Source organism: Carcharhinus amblyrhynchos, chromosome 1 (assembly GCF_965287045.1).
Source record: "Carcharhinus amblyrhynchos chromosome 1, sCarAmb.v2.hapA, whole genome shotgun sequence".
NCBI classification, from domain to species: Eukaryota; Metazoa; Chordata; class Chondrichthyes; order Carcharhiniformes; family Carcharhinidae; genus Carcharhinus; species Carcharhinus amblyrhynchos.
The window spans coordinates 37848240-37867231 of NC_137324.1; the positions used below are offsets into that span (position 1 = coordinate 37848240).

The 18992-nt window shown below is 43.9% G+C and overlaps 1 protein-coding gene across 1 annotated transcript in view; it reads left to right on the plus strand.

Moving 5' to 3' along the window:
• Window positions 1-10407: 10407 nt before the first annotated feature.
• Window positions 10408-18992, plus strand: part of rgp1 (GP1 homolog, RAB6A GEF complex partner 1) — a 31783-nt gene continuing 23198 nt past the window's right edge. The window contains exon 1 of the mRNA XM_080197563.1: window positions 10408-10658. Coding sequence (XP_080053689.1) covers window positions 10543-10658 — 116 coding nt within the window. The 5' untranslated portion in view covers window positions 10408-10542. The remainder of the gene's footprint in view (window positions 10659-18992) is intronic.

Consider the following 18992-nt stretch of genomic DNA (forward strand, 5'->3'; position numbering starts at 1 on the left):
AAGGGACAGGATATATGCAAATTTGAAGGAAAATGAACTAGTTAGTGACGGGCATGGTTTTGTACAAAGAAGGTTATGTCTCATCAATTTGATTGAGTTTTTTGAAGAGGTGACAAAGATAATTGGTGAGGGAAGGACTTTGATGTAGTTTATCTGGACTTTAATAGGGTGTTTGACAAGGTCCCACATGGCAGACTGGTACAAAAACTAATATCACTTGGGATTCGGGGTAGACTGGCTAGATGGATACAGAATTGGCTTGGTTATAGAGGTCAGAGTGTAGCGGTGGAAGGGTATTTTTCAGAATGGAGATCCTTGGCTAGTGGTATTCTGCAGGGATCAGTGCTGGAATCTCTGTTGTTTGTAGTATATATAAATGATCTGGAGGAAATGTGGGTGGTTTGATTAGTAAATTTGTAGATGACATGAAGATTGGTGGAGCTGCTGATTTTGCCAGGGATTGTTGGAGGATACAACAGGATATAGATAGACAGGAGACTTGGGCACAGAAATGGCAGATGGAGTTTAATCTGGACAAATGTGAGGTGATGCATTTTGTATCACATTTACGTGTAAATTATATTGTAACTGGCTGAACCCTTAAGAACATTAACATACAGAGGGATCTGGGTGTGCAGGTCCATTGTTCCCTAAAAGTGGCAATACAGGTGGCCAAAGTGATTCAAAAGGCATATGGATGCTTGCCTTCATCAGCCAGAGCATTGAGTACAGGAGTTGGAAAATCATGTTGCAGCTATACAAAACCTTGGTTATACTGCATTTGGAGTATTACATGCAGTTCTGGTTAGCACACCGCCAGAAGGATGTGGAAGCTTTGGAGAGAGTGCAAAGAAGTTCACCAGGATGTTGCCTGGTTTTGAGGATCAGAGAAGTGGTTGAATAAACTAGAATTGTTTTCACTGGAAAGACAGAGCTGAGGGGAGACCTGATAGAGGAATACAAAATTATAAGATAAGCTGGATAGTCAGAGGCTTTTTCCAAGGGTGGAATTGTCAATTACAAGCAGGCACAGGATCAAGATGAGAGGGGAAAGGTTTAAGGGAGATATGGGGGGGGAAGATTTTCACGCAGAGAGCGGTGGGTGCCTTGGAACGTGCTGTCAGGGAAGGTGGTGGAAGCAGGCACATTAGCAACAATTAAGAGGCATTTGGATGGATATATGAATAGGAAGGGAATACAGGGATACGGACCAAGTAAGGACAGAAGGATTTATTTTTAGTTTAGTTAAGGGCATCATAATTGGCATAGGCTTTGAGGACTGGACCTGTTCCTGTGCTGAACTTTTCTTTGTTCTTTGTTCTAAATGGCTGGCATGTGAATCAGATTGATACCAACAGCATGAGGTTTTTGGGTGAGATAGACAAAGGAGGCAAGTTCGAGTTTATCTGTAATGAAAGAATCACGGCGAGGCAATAGTGCCGTGGTGTTGTCACAAGACTAGTAATCCAGAGACCCAGGGTAATGCTGTGGGGACCAAGGTTCAAATCCCACCTAGCAGATGGTGAAATGTGAATTCAAGAAAAAAAATCTGAAATTAGAAATTTAATGGTGACCATGAAACCATTGCTGATTGTCATAAAAACCCACTTGATTCATTAATGTCCGTTAGGGAAGGAAATCTGCCATTCTTACCCAATCTGGCCTACATGTGACTCCAGACTCACAGCAATGTGATTGACTCTTAAATGCCCTCTGAAATGGCAAAGCAAACCATTCACTTCAAGGGGAATTAGGGATGGGCAACAAATGCTGGCCAGCCAGTAACACCCACATCCCACGACCAAATTAAATTTTAAAAAATGGCACTTTGCATTGTTCAGCGAATAATCACCAAGGACTTGCCTTTGGGTAGAAACCTCAAGAAGGGGAAATATCACAGTAAAGAAGGACAATGGGGAGAAACTGAATAAGATAAAAATAATCAACAGGAGGTAATCAAAAGATTGTCAGTGCTCAAAGTAGAATGGTTACTTGACTCAAGTAGGGCAATTTGCTGTGGGAAAAGTTGCCATGAGGGGACTAGAGAATTTCTCCGTCTCTCTCTACCCGCACTGAGCACTTCCAGCATTTTATATAAGATTAAGGAGAGACTTGATACAGGTGTTCAAAATCATGAGGGCTTTGATAGAGTAAATATAGAGAATTGTTTTCAGTGGCAGAGAGGTCAGTAACTACATGTCACAAAGTTAAGGTAACTGGCAGAAGAACCAAAGGCAACATGAGGGAAAGAAATACAAGGCAGTCATAATGACCAGAACAAGCGTCATGGAAGGGTGGTGGAAGCAGATTTGTTAATAGCTTTCAAAAAGAGAACCGAACAAGATATCTGAAAAGGAAAGATTTTTTGGACTAAGGGGAAACAGCAGGGGGCAGGGCTAATTGGCTAAGTCTTTCAGAGAGTCGACATAGGCATAGTGGGCTGAATGGATTATGCTGTATTATTATCATCAGATGTTGATGATTTTGTGAAGGTCACAATTTACAGAGTAAAGACATCGTTGTGCACAATAAAACCTAAAATTGTTGCTCACTATGCATCTGATAATGTGCACATTCAGCATGTATTAAAAGCGAATAGATGACTGCAAAGGGTATACAGAACTTGTTCTTTTGAAATCGTCTGAAGCGTAACATGTTTTCCAATCTTTAAAACACGTTTTAATCTTCAGTTTGCCTTGTTATGGACAATGTACTTAAGTAAAATGTGTTACGGTGATTTTGGTTAGCTCTTCCTCAAACTATTTGCAGGTGTTGTAACAGATAAGGATCAAATCACCTCACTGAGGTGCTATTGCAACAAATAATTTTACCCGACTTAAGGATATATTTTGCAAAGTAAAGTTTATGTATTAGACCATAAGACATAGGAGCAGAATTAGGCCACTGGGCCCATTGGGTCTGCTCCGCCGTTCAATCATGGCTGATATATTTTTCATGCCCATTCTCCTGCCTTTTCCCCATAACCATGTATCCCCTTATTAATCAAGAACCTAACTATCTCTGTCTTAAAAACACTCAATGACCTGGCCTCCACAGCCTTCTGGGGCAAAGAGTTCCACAGATTCACCAATTTCCTTCTCATCTCGGTTTTAAAGGATCATCCCTTTAGCCTGAGCGTGTGTGCTGTGGTCCTAGTTTTTCCTACTCGTGGAAACATCCTCTCCACGTCCACTCTTTCCAGGCCTCGCAGTATCCTGTAAGTTTCAATACATCACAAGTCACAATTAGTCACAAGTAGACTTACATTAACACTGCAATGAAGTTACTGTGAAAATCCCCTAGTCGCCACACTCCGGTGCTTGTTTGGGTACACTGTGGGAGAATTTAGAATAGCCAATGCACCTAACCCATGCATCTTTGAAGTGTGGGAGGAAACTGGAACACCTGGAGGAAACCCACGCAGACACAGGGAGAACATGCAGACTCTGCACAGACAGTGACCCAAGCCGGGAATCAAACCTAGGTTCCTGGCACAGTGAGGCAGCAGTGCTAACCACTATGCCACCGCAAATAATTGACAATGCTTAATTTCTGATTCCAGTTTATATCTGTTAAAAGCAGGTGACATTTTATCTGACCTCTGACCTGCACAAATGTTAAGTTTCTATAGTATCTTCAAAATAAATAAGATGATCACCAGTAAACCAGTGTGTGTCCCAGGCCTTATTGTCTTTAAACAAATAAGAAGTGGACATCATTACTGCCATTTGGCTTTTGATGTTTAACTGATGGATAAATGACTCAACAAATGGATAAAAAGTCCTTGTGAACACCAGATGATTGTCAAATGGAATTAGCACAGAATAAGACAATTTAATCAACATATTGAGATAAAGCAGCAAATATTCTGTGTAAATTCTTGCATACCGATTAATTATTTCCAAGTGCTAGTTAATTGATTCCCTCATTACACATCCACCAATGTAGCAGTCCATTGCAGGCCCTTTTCATTTTAAACAGTAGGAAACATCACCTGTCTGCTTTTAAGTCACCAAGTTAACAGTATTAGACTATTTTGATTAAATGCAGTCCAACAGAGAGCAGAGATTAAATGCTAGACAGTAATCTGAGATGAGTTATGGATGAAATAAATCATGAATATAGTTTATTTCTATTCAGAATTAATGCTGGGCTATAACAGCTCATTTATAGGATGGTTTTCAGTTTTTATACAGAATTTCTGTTCCTGTTGGATCTCCCTGCCGGTTGTCAATTTTCCCAGCATTAACGTTGTTTAATGATATTGATATTGAAGCATTGACAAATGTGTCATCATGATAATGTTTATTGAGGAAACTGAGAATTGCGATCGCAGTTATCTGAGATTAAGTCATTTTTCAATCTTACCAAAAGTTTACTGTTCTCAACATTTTTCAAAAACTATTGGCACTGATTTGATTCTGACTCACTGGGTTGATTGACATAATGCTTCACAACTTATTGGTCTAATCTTGCTATTGCATTACATTGGCCCAGAATCTGCTGGAATGGGGCATCTTATGGCATGTCCCCTTTTTTTAGATATTTTTCTCATCCTTCACCTCAGGGAATATTGCAATGCAATTTGTTGGAAATGGGAGTTGATGATAGCTCAGCAAAGACAATAGGGAATCTGGAACCATAATGAATGATGGGACTGAAAGATGTACCTCCCTAACCAATAAGGTTTAAGGATGAAAAAAGTAACAAAATGACAGAAAAGAAAATTGAAGCCAGAATTTTTCAAATGGCAGGGACTTGTCCCCCTTTCTCTTTGCCAAATTACACTCCAATCAGCATTGATTGGCATTAGGAGGAACTTCTGTCCCTCACTCAGGATGAAATCCTCCCCTAGAGAAAACAATCTGATTGGCCAACAGCTTGCCCTAAGATGTAGGAGCAGAAGTAGGCCATTCAGCTCACCGAGTCTGCTCTGCCATTCAGTGAATTTGTGGCTGATCTGATGTGATAACCCTCAGCTCTCTTTCCCGCCTTATGACCATAACCCTTGATTCCCTTACTGATTAAAAATCTGTTTATCTTAGACTTGAACATAGTAAATGACCCAGCCTCTACAGCCTTTTGTGGTAAATAATTCCATAGATTCATTACCTTTTGGGAGACGAAATTCCTCCTCATCTCTGTCTTAAGTGGATGTCCTTTTACCCTGAGGTTATGGCCTCTGGTCCTGGATTCTCCTGAAGTTGAAATAACCTTTCAGCAACTACCCTGTCAAGCCCCCTGTGAATTCTATGGGTGGGGTTTTATGGCCTTGCTTATCCTGAAACCGTAAAATCATGCCTAAGGTCAACGGACCTTCCCATTGCCTGCCCCTCGCCCACTCTGATTCCCGTGGCAAGCGGGGCGGTAAAATTCAGCCCCCATGTCTCAATAGGGTCACCTCTTACTCTTCTAAATTCCAATGGGTATGGGGCCCAACTTACTCAACTTGTCCTCCATACCTGGATCAACACAGTGAACCTTTTCTTAACTGTGTACTGTCGATACATCTTTCCTTAGATAAGGAGATGAAAATTGTTCACAGTATTTTGGGTGTGGTCAAACTAGTATCTTGTATAGTTTAGCAAGACTTCCCTATTTTTATATTCCATTCCCTTTGAAATAAAGACCAACATTTCATTTGCCCTCCTTATTACCTTTTGAATTTGCATGCTAGCTTTTTGTGATTTATGCATAAAGACCTCCAAATCCCTCTGCGCTGCAGCTTTCTGCACTTTTTCTCCATTTAAATAATACTTAATGTTCCTTTACTTTTCCTACCATTTTTCTACATTAAATTCCATCTGATAGGTTTTGTGCTGACTCTGCTTGGGGCGACATGGTAGCACAGTGGTTAGTTAACACTGCTGCTTCACAGCACCAGGGACCTAGATTTGATTCCAGGCTTGGGTTACTGTCTGTGTGGAGTTTGTACATTCTCCCCTTGTCTGCGTGGGTTTCCTCCAGTGCTCTGGTTTCCTTCCATAAACCAAAAGACATGCTGGTTAGGTGCATTGACCTGAACAGGCGTCAGAAGGGAGTATTTCACAGTAACTTCATTGCAGCCTTACTTGTGACTAATAAATATACTTTACTTTTTTTTACTTCACATATATATCTAAATGCTCTACTAATACATCCTTTATAATGGACTTAAACATTTTCCCAATTCCCAGCAATGATGTTGCAATGGCCAGAGGAAGAATTGTTCCAGGAGGCCCAGGATCAAGTCAGAGAGGTAAAGGTAAGTGTTAACGGTCTTGGGGCAATGTGGATTGGGAGGGCCTGGGATGTTGTTGATTGGAATCCTAGGTGAGAGGCTCAGGAGGAGGGGAGAGAGCTCCAGAGGTCTTCAGACATAAGGAGGGGTAATGCCTGCTTCTCTCCACCCTGCCCTCCCAGCCCCATCTCCCACCCTTCGCTACTCAAGGGCCTCAATTTGGAAAGAAAAGGCTTCCCAGCTGAGACTTTGCCCACCGCAGCATAAAATAGCTGCAAGGTCTGGGCAGCCAGGAACCCAGAGGCAATGCCAGACCTGCAATTTCACACTCCTGCTATCACCCCACAGACCTGCCTAAATGCTTGCTGTGGATATAAAATTCAAGCCATTGATAAATCAGGTACAGAGAGATAAATCCAGAGAAGGAAGTAAAGATTGAATTAAGAACAAAAACAGAAAAGGAGTCAGAATGGGAAAGAAAGATCAAAAATGTAAAATACATTTGATTTAATTTGATTTGATTTATTATTGTCACATGTATTAGCATACAGTGAAAAGTATTGTTTCTTGCGCACTATACAGACAAAGCATACCATTCGTAGAGAAGGAAATGAGAGAGTTCAGAGTGTAGTGTTACAGTCATAGATAGGGTGTAGAGAAAGATCAACTTAATGCAAGGTAGGTCCATTCAAAAGCCTGGCAGCAGCAGGGAAGAAGCTGTTCTTGAGTTGGTTGGTACGTGACGTCAGACATTTGTATCTGTTTCCCGACGGAAGAAGATGGAAGAAAGAATGTCCAGAGTGCTTGGGGTCCTCAATTATGCTGGCTGCTTTGCTGAGGCAGCAGGTCTGGGTAGGCAGGAACCCAGAAGTAATGCCAGTCCTGCAATTTCACACTCTCGCCACTACTCCACAGCCCTGTCTGAAAGCTTGCTGTGGGTATAAAATTGAATTGAACGCCTCAGACTCAACTTCAGCAAGCAGTGGATGTCCCTGTTCATCCGTGGTTTCCGGTTGGGGAACACACGGATTTGTTTCTTTGGCACACAGTCTCCTACACACTTACTAATAAAGTCAATTACTGTAATGGCGTACTCATTCAGGCTGGTCACAGTTTTTAAATACTGACCAGTCCACTGACTCCAAGCAATCCCATAGGAGATCATCCAATTCTTCAGAGCAACATTGCACGACTTTCTTTGATGGATTCTCTCACTTCAGTTTTTGCTTGCAAGCCGGGAGCAGGAGCACAGTCTTGTGGTCTGATTTGCCAAAATGTAGGTGGGTGATAGAGCGGTAGGCATGTTTGATATTTGTGCAGCAGTGGTCTAGGACAATTTACTACAGAAATGAGACTCCTTCATTTCAGTTAATTACATTTCTTGCTGGAGAAGTTGAGTGACATTGCAGGAACGTAAACATTGTCGTTGAAACACTGTAAGGTTGCATCTCTGATTTTCCACAGTGGGTTTAATCAGTTGTTAGTGCACAAATACGTCAATTTCTTGAAACTCATGGGAAGATTGACGGCAAACTGTTGCTTGACACAATGGCACAAGGCATCCAGCAATTTTTGACGAGTCAAAAACCAAGAATGATACTGGAGATGTAAAGGGTTGAATTATGAGGACAAGATACATAAAATTGGCTGCATTCCTTTGAATATAAAAGGGTTCTTCTGATTGAGGTGTTTCAAATATTCCAAGGATGCATGGGATAGATGCAGAAAATGATTTCCTCATTTAGCAACATCAACAACGATGGAACAAAATCTAAAATTAGAGTCAAGCCATTCATGAGCAAAATCAAATGCCTCTACATGCCATGGTTCAGATGGTCTCACTTGTGCATCTGAGTCAAAAGTTTGTAATCAATTTTATTTTCAGTTTCTACCTTTTCTTAGTTTCTTATGATTCAACTTCAACTCTTCTTTTCTTTCACTCCTCTGTCTCCATTTTTGATGAAAAGCTCTTGACTCCCAGAGTTCCTCACATCCTCCATCCTGAAAGTCTCTATTTCATTCTCCAAGTGCCTTCATTTCTGTTGCACCTGTTCTGATAGTGCAGCCTTTCATGATGGTGCTTCTGAGAAGTCTTCTTTGATTTGGTTTAATTTAATATTGTCATGTGTATTAGTATACGATGAAAAATATTGTTTCTTGCGCACTACATAGACAAAGAATACTGCACACAGAGAAGGAAAGAAGAGAGTGCAGAATGGAGAGTTACAGTCATAGTTAGGGTGTAAGGAAAGATCAACTTGATGTGAAATAGATCCATTCAAAAGTCTGATGGCAGCACGGAAGAAACTGTTCTTGAGTTGGTTGGTACATGACCTCAGACTTTTATATCTTTTTCCCGATGGAAAATGGCAGAAGAGAGTATGTCCACAGTGCGCAAGGTCCTTGATTACGTAATAGAGTCATTTATTGCTTACAATGCAGTCTCCCTCTGCAATGGGAAGACCATTCGCATATTGAGTGTCTGCTTTGTGGTTACAATTGTCCACTGCAAGCTTGAGGAACAGCACCTCATCTTTAAATACAACAATTTACAGCTTTCTGGCATCAACACTGAATTTCAGACTGCAAACTCTGCCCCAATTTTATTTCCTATTCTTTGCCTTTTTTGCATATTTTCCTTCAGTTTGCAGCACACCTGCTCATGGCAAATCTTCTGTTCCTGTGTTTCTTTTCTTGCCACATCTCCATTCCCTTTGGCTTTGGGGGACTTACTTTTCCACCATTCAATTTCTCTTATAGTCTATCCTATAACAGCCCTTCCTCTTGTCATTGTCCTATATAGTCTTTGCTTAAAACTTATTATATTTAACTTTTCCCAATTCTGATGAAACAATGAACATTTTCTCACGAGACAGATGCTTTCTGAACGACTGAATTTATTCTAGCATTTACTGTTTGCATTGCATGCAACTTTATTCCAGGTTTTACCCATTCCAGCCTCTATTAAACTATTTTTTAATACATTCGTGGGATGTGGATGTCACTGACTGGCCAGCATTTATTGCCCATCCCTAGTTGCCCAAGGGCAATTGAAAGTCAACTACAATTGCTGTGGCTCTAGAGTGACGTATAGCTCAGACCAGGTTACCAGGGTAACTGGCAGCCTGATCCACCTGGCTACTACGGTCACGGCCCATCAATGCACTGGTTGTCTGGTAATGGTGGCGCAGATTTCCTTCCCTAAAAGACATTAGTGAACCAGATATGTTTTTCTAACAATCAACAATGGTTTCATGGTCATTAGTAGATTCCTAATTCCAGATACTTTTTATTGAATTCAAATTTCACCATCTGCTGTGGCAAGTTTCGAATCCAGTCTCCAGAACATTAGCTGAGTTTCTGGCTTATTGGTCTGGCGATAATACCATTAGGCCTCCCCTAGGCAGTCAACCATGTTTTACCCATTCCAGCCTGCATGAGAATCTATTCCAGGATTTACCCATTCCAGTCTCCATGAGAATCTATTCCAGGATTTACCCATTCCAGTCTCCATGAGAATCTGTTCCAGGATTTACCCATTCCAGTCTCCATGAGAATCTATTCCAGGATTTACCCATTCCAGTCTCCATGAGAATCTATTCCAGGATTTACCCATTCCAGTCTCCATGAGAATCTATTACAGGATTTACCCATTCCAGTCTCCACGACACTCTGTTCCAGGTTTTACCCATTCCAGTCTCCATGAGAATCTGTTTCAGGTTTTACCCATTCCAGCCTCCATGAGAATCTGTTCCAGGTCTGCCCCATTCCAGTCTCCATTAGAATCTGTTCCAGGTTTTACCCATTCCAGTTTCCACAAGACTCTGTTCCAGATTTTACCCATTCCAGTCTCTATGGGAATCTGTTTCAGGTTTTACCCATTCCAGCCTTCATGAGAGTCTGTTCCAGGTTTTACCCATTCCATCTCCATGAGACTCTATTCCAGGTTTTACCCATTCCAGTCTCCATAAGACTCTGTTCCAGGTTTTACCCATTCCAGTCTCCATGAAAATCTGTTCCCGGTTTTAACTCATTCCAATCTCCATAAGACTCTGTTCCAGGTTTTACCCATTCCAGTCTCCATGAAAATCTGTTCCAGGTTTTACTCATTCCAGTCTCCATGAGAATCTGTTCCAGGTTTTACCCATTCCAGTCTCCAGGAAGCTGCCAGTGCTGCCAGAGCGCATGTGCAGTGCCGGTCGCTTTCCGCTGTCGCTTTTCCTCCGGATACGAGTCCGGTTTGTTTTAGGTCGGGAGCAGTTTAAATGGGTTAAGATCGGTGTAAATTTCACTCGAAAATAGTTCATTGTGGAGATTTAGGGATGATTGAGGTGGTGGCGAAACTCCTCCGGGGCCCGGTGTTTCTGACCGGTGAAGTATTGGAGTGCGTTATAACTTTCACCAACCCCATTACTGCCCGTTCCACCTCGGCCAGCAGGTAAACAACAGCGCGAGCGCCTGTGCCCCCGCGCCACTGTCACCAGGCAACCAGCGCGCGGCCGGCTGTCACCCTGGTAACCAGGTGTCCCAGACTGCCAGTTACCCTGGTAACCAGGTGTCCCAGACTGCCAGTTACCCTGGTAACCAGGTGGATCAGGCTGCCAGCCTACGGGTGCAGCAGGTGGTCAGGAAGGCAAATGGGATGCTGGCCTTCATAGCGAGGGGGATTGAATGTGAAAGTAGGGAGGTCTTGCTGCAACTGTACAGGGCACTGGTGAGGCCGCAGCTGGAGTACTGTGTGCAGTTTTGGTCGCCACACTTGCGCAAGGATATTTTGGCCTTGGAGGGAGTGCAGAGGAGGTTTACTAGGCTGATACCGGAGATGAGGGGGTTGAGCTATGAAGAGAGGCTGAATAGACTGGGCTTGTACTCGTTGGAGTTTAGAAGGATGAGGGGGGGATCTAATTGAGACGTATAAGATGATGAAAGGGATGGGTAGGGTAGAGGTGGAGAGGTTCTTCCCGCTCAAAGGACAGCAGGACTAGAGGACACAGCCTCAAGATAAGGGGGGGGGGCAGTTTAGAACAGAGTTAAGGAGGAACTTCTTCACTCAAAGGATGGTGAATCTCTGGAATTCTCTGCCCGTTGAAGTGGTGGAGGCTACCTCGCTAAATATATTTAAGACGCGGGTAGATAGGTTTTTGGTAGGCAAGGGGATTAAGCGTTATGGGGAGAAAGCGGGAAAGTGGAACTGAGCCACTTCAGATCAGCCATGATCTTATTGAATGGCGGGGCAGGCTCGAAGGGCTAGATGGCCTACTCCTGCTCCTATTTCTTATGTTCTTATGCCAGCTGCCCCGGCAACCAGGTGGATCAGGCTGCCAGCTGCCCCGGCAACCAGGTGGATCAGGCTGCCAGCTGCCCCGGCAACCAGGTGGATCAGGCTGCCAGCTGCCCCGGTATCAGCTGGTTCGGTCTTGCTCAGTCAGTGGGTCATGTGGTAATACGTGTAACCAGTACCTATCCACAGGTAAGCTTGTCAGTGTTTCACAGAATTCCCTCCCCAACAACGTTCCCCTCTCCACCTCACGTTTAAGACATTTATTAAAACCTCTCTTTTTGCCCAAGCGTTTGGTCATTTGTCCCATCTCCTTATGTGGCTTGGTGTCAAATTTGTTTAATATTCCTGTGGAGTGTCGTGGGGTGTTTTATTATGTTCCTGTCTCCTCCAAAAGTCCACGGCATCACACATGCCAATCTTTAGCCAACTCTATTCATTCCATGTGACATCAAGAAATGGCTGAAGACACTTAGCCAAACTGTTCCAGTATAACTACAGTTCTGACGTTTATCTGACAATGTGGAAAATTGCCCAGCAATGTCTTATTGACAAAAGCAGAACAATTGCAATTCGGACATTTGTTACCCCATTGATGGAACATAAGAAATAGGAGCAGGAGTAGGCCATCTAGCCTGTCGAGCCTGCCCCACCGTTCAATGAGATCATGGCTGATCTGTCGTGGCTCAGTTCCACATTCCTGCCCTCTCCCCATAACCCTTAATCCCTTTGCCTATCAAAAACCTATCAACCCGCGTCTTAAAAATATTGAGCGAGGCAGCCTCCACCACTTCAACGGGCAGAGAATTCCAGAGATTCACCACCCTTTGAGTGAAGAAGTTCCTCCTCAACTCTGTTCTAAACCGCCCCCCCTTTATCCTGAGGCTGTGCCCTGTAGTCCTACTGTCCTTTCTGAGCGGCAAGAGCCTCTCCACCTCTATCCTATCCATCCCATTCAACATCTTATACGTCTCAATGAGATCTCCCCTCATTCTTCTAAACTCTAATGAGTACAAGCCCAGTTTATTCAGCCTCTCCTCATAGTTCAACCCCCTCAACTCCGGAATCAGCCTAATAAACCTCCTCTGCACTCCCTCCAAGGCCAAAATATCCTTGCGTAAGTGCGGCGACCAAAACTGCACACAGTACTCCAGCTGCGGTCTCACCAGTGCCCTGTACAGCTGCAGCAAGACCTCCCTACTTTTATATTCAATCCCTCTCGCTTTGAAGGCCAGCATCCCATTTGCCTTCCTGACCACCTGCTGCACCTGCAGGCTGGGTTTTTGCGGCTCATGCACAAGGACCCTGAGGTCCGTCTGCACCGTCGCATGCTGCAGTTTTTCGCCCCGTAAGTAATAGTCCTTCCTACCATTATTCCTACCAAAGTGGACAACATCACATTTGCCAACATTAAATTCCAGTTACCCAGTGTGTCCCATTGAGAATAACTTCAGCTCCTCTAGTCTCTCCAATCAACATGAATCCCTGAACCCTGCTTCCATTCTAATCAATCACTCTTATATTTTCTCCAAGTCCTTGATGTATTTGCTGAGGGAAGAATATTCCAGGAAGAACTGATCTGGGAACATTTAGAGAATGATTGTAGGTGAGATTTAGATCAGCTAATGGAAAAGACTAGAAGCCATCTGGAATGATAGTGATTTCAGGAACAGTATTTGACCATCAGATCCTGGGGTGGGATTTCAATCCACAGCTTCTGCTCAGAGGCAGGGATGTTACCCACAGCATCACAAGACCCCCTTGAGAGTAAAAATATTTGATACAATTTAAAAGTAGGCTCAATGTAGAATGTTCAAGGGGATTTGGAAAAGGAAACAAAAGGTAGAGAGAGAGCGCAAGGACAGATGGGCAAGTAACAGGGAGTTCAGAAGTCTTCTATAAACATATGAATAATAGAAGGGTGGGGCTGATCAGGGACAAAAAAGGATGGAGGCAGTGAGCATGCGGTACTAAATGAATACTTTGCATCTGTAATTCCAAAGGTGATGTTGCCAGTCTTTGTGCAGAAGAGATTTGAGGGGGTGGTTCCCAGGGATGGAGGGGACACAGTAGCACAGTGGTTAGCACTGCTGCTTCACAGCTCCAGGGACCTGGGTTCGATTCCCAGCTTGGGTCACTGTCTGTGTGGAGTCTGCACATTCTCCCTGTATCTGCATGGGTTTCTTCCGGGTGCTCCGGTTTCCTCCCACTGTCCAAAGATGTGCAGGTTAGGTTAATTGGCCATGCTAAAATTACCCTTTAGTGCCCTGAGATGTTTAGGTTAGAGGGATCAGCAGGTAAATGTGTAGGAATATGGGGGGTAGGGCCTGGGTGGGACTGTGGTCAGGGCAGACTCGATGGGCCAAAGGGCATCTTTCTGCACTGTAGGGATTCTATGATCTATGATAGAGTGGGTGGATTGGAGAGGTTGACACAGTTTTCTTGGGATGTTGATGGTGTTTGGGATTGTTGGGGAGGATCCAGACAGAGTGGATAGGGAGAAAATGTTCCCATTGGTGGAAGGATCATGAACAAGAGGGCACAGATTTAAGGAAGCAGTGGTACATGGAGAAAGTGCCCATAAAATAGACTTGTCAGCAAAGTTGAAGCTGATGGCATGAAAAGGATAATGGTGCCATGGCCACAATGTTGACTGAGTGACAGGAAACTGGACAAAAATGAATAGTAGCTTCATTTAATTTGATTTATTATTGTCACGCAGTGAAAAGTATTGTTTCCTGTGTGCTACAGACAAAACGTACCATTCATAGAGAAGGAAACGAGAGAGTGCAGAATGTAGTGTTACAGTCATAGCTAGGGTGTAGAGAAAGATCAACTTAGTGCGAGGTAGGTCCATTCAAAAGCCTGACAGCAGCAGGGAAGAAGCTGTTCTTGAGCTGGTTGGTTTGTGACCTCAGACTTTTGTATCTTTTTCCCCAAAGGAAGAAGGTGGAAGAGAGAATGTCTTGGATGCGTGGGGTCCTTAATTATGCTGGCTGCTTTGCCAAGGTAGCTAGAAGTGTAGACAGTCAATGGATGAGAGGCTGGTTTGCATTATAGATTGGAAGGGATTCACAGAATGGCAGAAAATATACAAATGCTGTTTCCCTAGAGCAGTACTAGGACTACTTCATTTCTTGATGTACATTAATGACTCAGATTGAATGAATGGAACAACAATTTGCAGATGTTGCAAAAATTGTAGGTATTGTGTTTGGAGGATTTTTACAGATGTCAAGGGAGCACAGGTTGATGGAATAGGCAGACAGGTGACAGTTGATATTTAACTGTAGGGAAATGTGATCTATTTTGGTGGGAAAACAGGCAATACAAGACCAAATACAGTTCTAAAGGGAGGGCAGCAGCAGCAGGAGATGTTGGGGGGTGGGTGGGGTCATGTCGACAAATCACTGAAGGTGGAAGGATAGGTTGATGGATCCCAGGCTATATAAACTGGCATAAGGTTACAAAGGCAAACAAGCTAAGATGAACCTTAGTGAAATGCTGGCTTGACAACTGCAATATGTGTGCAATTTGGGCACCACACATTTTAGGAAAGATGAGAACACTTTAGTGCATGAAAGATTTAAGAGAATGGTTCCAGGGATGATGGACATCAGTTATGACTAGAGAGGCTGGGACTGTCATGGAGGTTTTCTAAATCATGAGATGTCTTTCCCCTTGACACGAATGTTGAGAATTGGACAATTAAAGGTGATGAGCAAAAGAACCAAGAGGAACATTAGAACATAGAACATAGAACACTACAGCACAAACAGGCCCTTCGGCCCACAAGTTGCGCCGATCACATCAACACCCACCAATCCATAGACCTATCTATAACCCCCAATCCCATTAAATCCCATATACTCATCCAGAAGTCTTTTAAAAGACCCCAGCGAGTTTGCCTCCACCACCACTGACGGCAGCCGATTCCATTCACTCACCACCCTCTGAGTGTAACATTGTTACAATCTTGCCTTTTTGACCACAATTTGGAAGGTATTGTTCGAGATTGCTGTATGCACCTCACCTACCAAAGTCTTTGGACCCAGACAACATATTGGCTATACTATTAAAGATTTGTGCTCCAGAATTGGCTGCACCTCATCCAAACTGCGACTCAGTACAGCTACAACATGGCATATATCTGGCAATACGGAAAATTGCCCAGGTATGCCCCGCTCAAAGAAAGTAGGACAAATCCAATCCAGCCAACTATCACCCCATTGAGTCTATCATCCTCAGAAATGGCATGGTCGTGCTGGCACAGTGGTTCTCTATGACAGCCCCAGCCTCTCCATGATGTGAGTGAGCACTGTTGACTCTATGCCAGGGACCTAGGTTCAATCCCTGGCTTGGGTCACTATCTGTGTGGAGTTTGCATGTTCTCCCAGTGTCTGTGTGGGTTTCCTCCCAGTCCAAAGACGTGCTGGTTAGGTGAAGTGGCTATGCTAAATTCTCCCTTAGTGTACCTGAACAAGCGCTGGTGGTGACTAGGGGGTTTTTACAGTAACTTCATTGTAGTGTGAATGTGACTAATAAACTTTAACTTTTATGGGTCATCAACAGTGATTCTGCCACGGCCATTCAACTCTAATTCACATTACAGCCTGGGTCCAAAAGTAAGCACGAGCTGAATTCCAGAGATGAGGTGAAAGTGACTGCCCTTGATATCAAGGCAGGATTGTGGAATCAAGGAGACCTAGCTGAAGGCAATGGGAGTTGGGACACTATACATGGCCCACACTTCTTCATATGTGTCACAGAGGAAGATGGTAGCACATGCAGTGTTGGCATGAGCATGATGGGCTGAATGGCTTTATTCTGTGCTGTTACTATGCTACAATTCTACGTTACACATGGTGCAATTATCAGAAAAACATCCCCACTTCTGATAGGTCATTAATGAAGCAGCAGAAGATGGCTGGACATAGGACACTACCTGAGGAATTCTTCAGTGATGTCCTGCAGCTAAGATGATTGACCTCCAATTATTACAACTATCTTCGTTTGTGCCAGGAATGACTCAACCAGTGGCATTTCTCCCCAATTGCCACCGACTCCAGTTTTGGTAGGGCTCCTTGATGCCACACTTGGTCAAATGTTGCCTCGATGTCGAGAGCAGTCACTCTCTTTTTGTTTTTTTTAAATTCATTCATGGGACAAGAGTGTCACTGGCTGGCCAGCATTTACTGCCCATCCCTAGTTGCCTGAGGACAGCTGACAGTCAATCACATTGCTGCCATTAAGCTCTTTTGTCCACATTTGTATCAAGACTGGAATAAGGTCAAGACTGGAGTAACCCTGGTGGAACCTAAACTGAACATGTGTGAGCAGGTTATCACTGAGTAAGTGCCACTTGATAACACTGATGACTCCTTCCATCACTTTGGGGTACTAATTGGCTGGGTTGGATTTTCCTGTTTCTTGTGTACAGGACATTCCTGGACAATTTTCCACATTGTCAGGTATATGCCAGTGTTGTAGCTGTACTGGAACAACTTGGCTAGTGGCACAGGAAGTTCTGTTGTACTATTGCTGGAATATTGTTAGGACCCATTGCCTTTGCAGTCTCCTGTGTCTTCAGTCATATCTTGATTTTTTTTTTGATATCACATTGAGTGAATTGAGTTGGCTAAAGACTGACATCTGTGAATGCTGGAGAACGTCCGAAGGAGTCCAAAATGTATCATCCACTCAGCACTTCTGGCTGAAGATTGTTGTGAACGCTTCAGCCTTATCCTTTGCACTGATATACTGCTTTCTTCAGCATTGGGATAGGGATATTTATAGAACCTCCTCCTCCAGTGAGTTGTTCAATTGCCCACCACTATTCAAGCTGGACATTGTCCACGCTCTGTTACACATCTGGTACCACGCTATGTGTGATCACTCTGATCCATGTTCTAAAGTTCATTACACTGTGTGCCTGCTGCTCCATCACTGTTCTACTGCAGCTTTCCAATTGTTCTGCTGCTGTGGTGTGTGGGGTGCTGCGCTACACGTGTGGTACATGATGACGTATGTCTGGGATGCAGCATGACACAAACCAGCCTCCCATCCTTTGACTCTGTCTACACTTCCTGCTGTCTTGGAAAAGCAGCCAGCATAATCAAGGATTCTACCCACCCCAGACATAATTTCTTCCAAAGGGAAAAAGATACAAGTCTGAGGACGTGAACCAGCTGAATCAAGAACAGCTTTTTTTTTCCTCTGCTGACATCAGACTTTTTGAGTGGATCTACCTTGCATTAAGTTGATCTTTCTCTACACCCTAGCTGTGACTATAACAATACATTCTGCACTCCTTTCCTTTTCTATGAACGGTACGCTTTGTATAGCTTGCAAGAAATAATACTTGTCACATGTAGCGATATATAGTGAAAATCAAAATTCCCCTGCTCTACCATGACTCTTCTGTCTGCAGCATCGTGCACTGCGATACTTCTATCCGCAGATTTCCTGTTGCACGGTGCCTGTTCTACCCGCAGCTTCCCGGTTGTCCTGTTGCACCATGCCTGTGCTACCCGCTTCTTCCCAGTTGACCTGTTGCACAGTGCCTGTGCCACCCACAGCTTCCCGGGTGCCATGGCACGCGATGACGCATGTGTGGGACGCAGAGTGACGCAGCGCGATGGCGGTTGACGCTCCGATGGCGAACGCGATGCGGCTTCGGAATCAGCTTCAGACCGTCTACAAACTGGACCCGCTCCGGAACGAGGTGTGAAGGAAGTCTCGGACGGTCGGTTGGGGGGCGGCGGGAGAAGATGGCGTTACATGGTTTGCGGTGACGAGTGGCCACCGGTCCGGTTTCCTCTTCACAGCCGTTGCAATCCAAACTCTTGCTCATCAGCAAAATAATGGAAGGTGTTGTTGACAGTGCTATCAAATGGCACTTCTCAGCAATAACTTGTGCCTCTATTTGCATTCCACCAGAACCACTCCACTCCCGACTTCAAAACAGCCTAGATCCAAACATAAATAAAAAAGCTGAACTGAAGATGGGAGGGGAGAATGACATCAAAGCAATACTGGACCAAGTGTGACATCAGGGAACTCTGGCAAAATTAAAGTGACTGGCAAGTCATCATCCAGGACAAATCAGCTCACTTAATTGGCATTCCATCTACTAACACCAATGCACAGTGGCAGCAGCGTGTACTATGTAGAACATACATTGCAGCAATTGCAACACTCCTTCAATAGCATCTTGCAAACATGCAACCTCTACCACCTAGCAGATCTAGGGCAGCAACTGCACGTGAACACCATTGCCTGCAAGTTCCCCTCCAAGTCATTCAGCTGCCTAACTTGGAGCAATATAGCTGTTCCTTCACTATAACTGGGTCAACATCTTGGAACTGCAGTGGCTCATTGAGGCTACTTACTTTTTCAAAAGCAATTAGCAAAGGGCAACAAATGGTTATATCCCATGAAAGAAAAAAATGTTAATGATGCCACATAAAGTCAAGTTGTTGTTTGGTTGTTAAC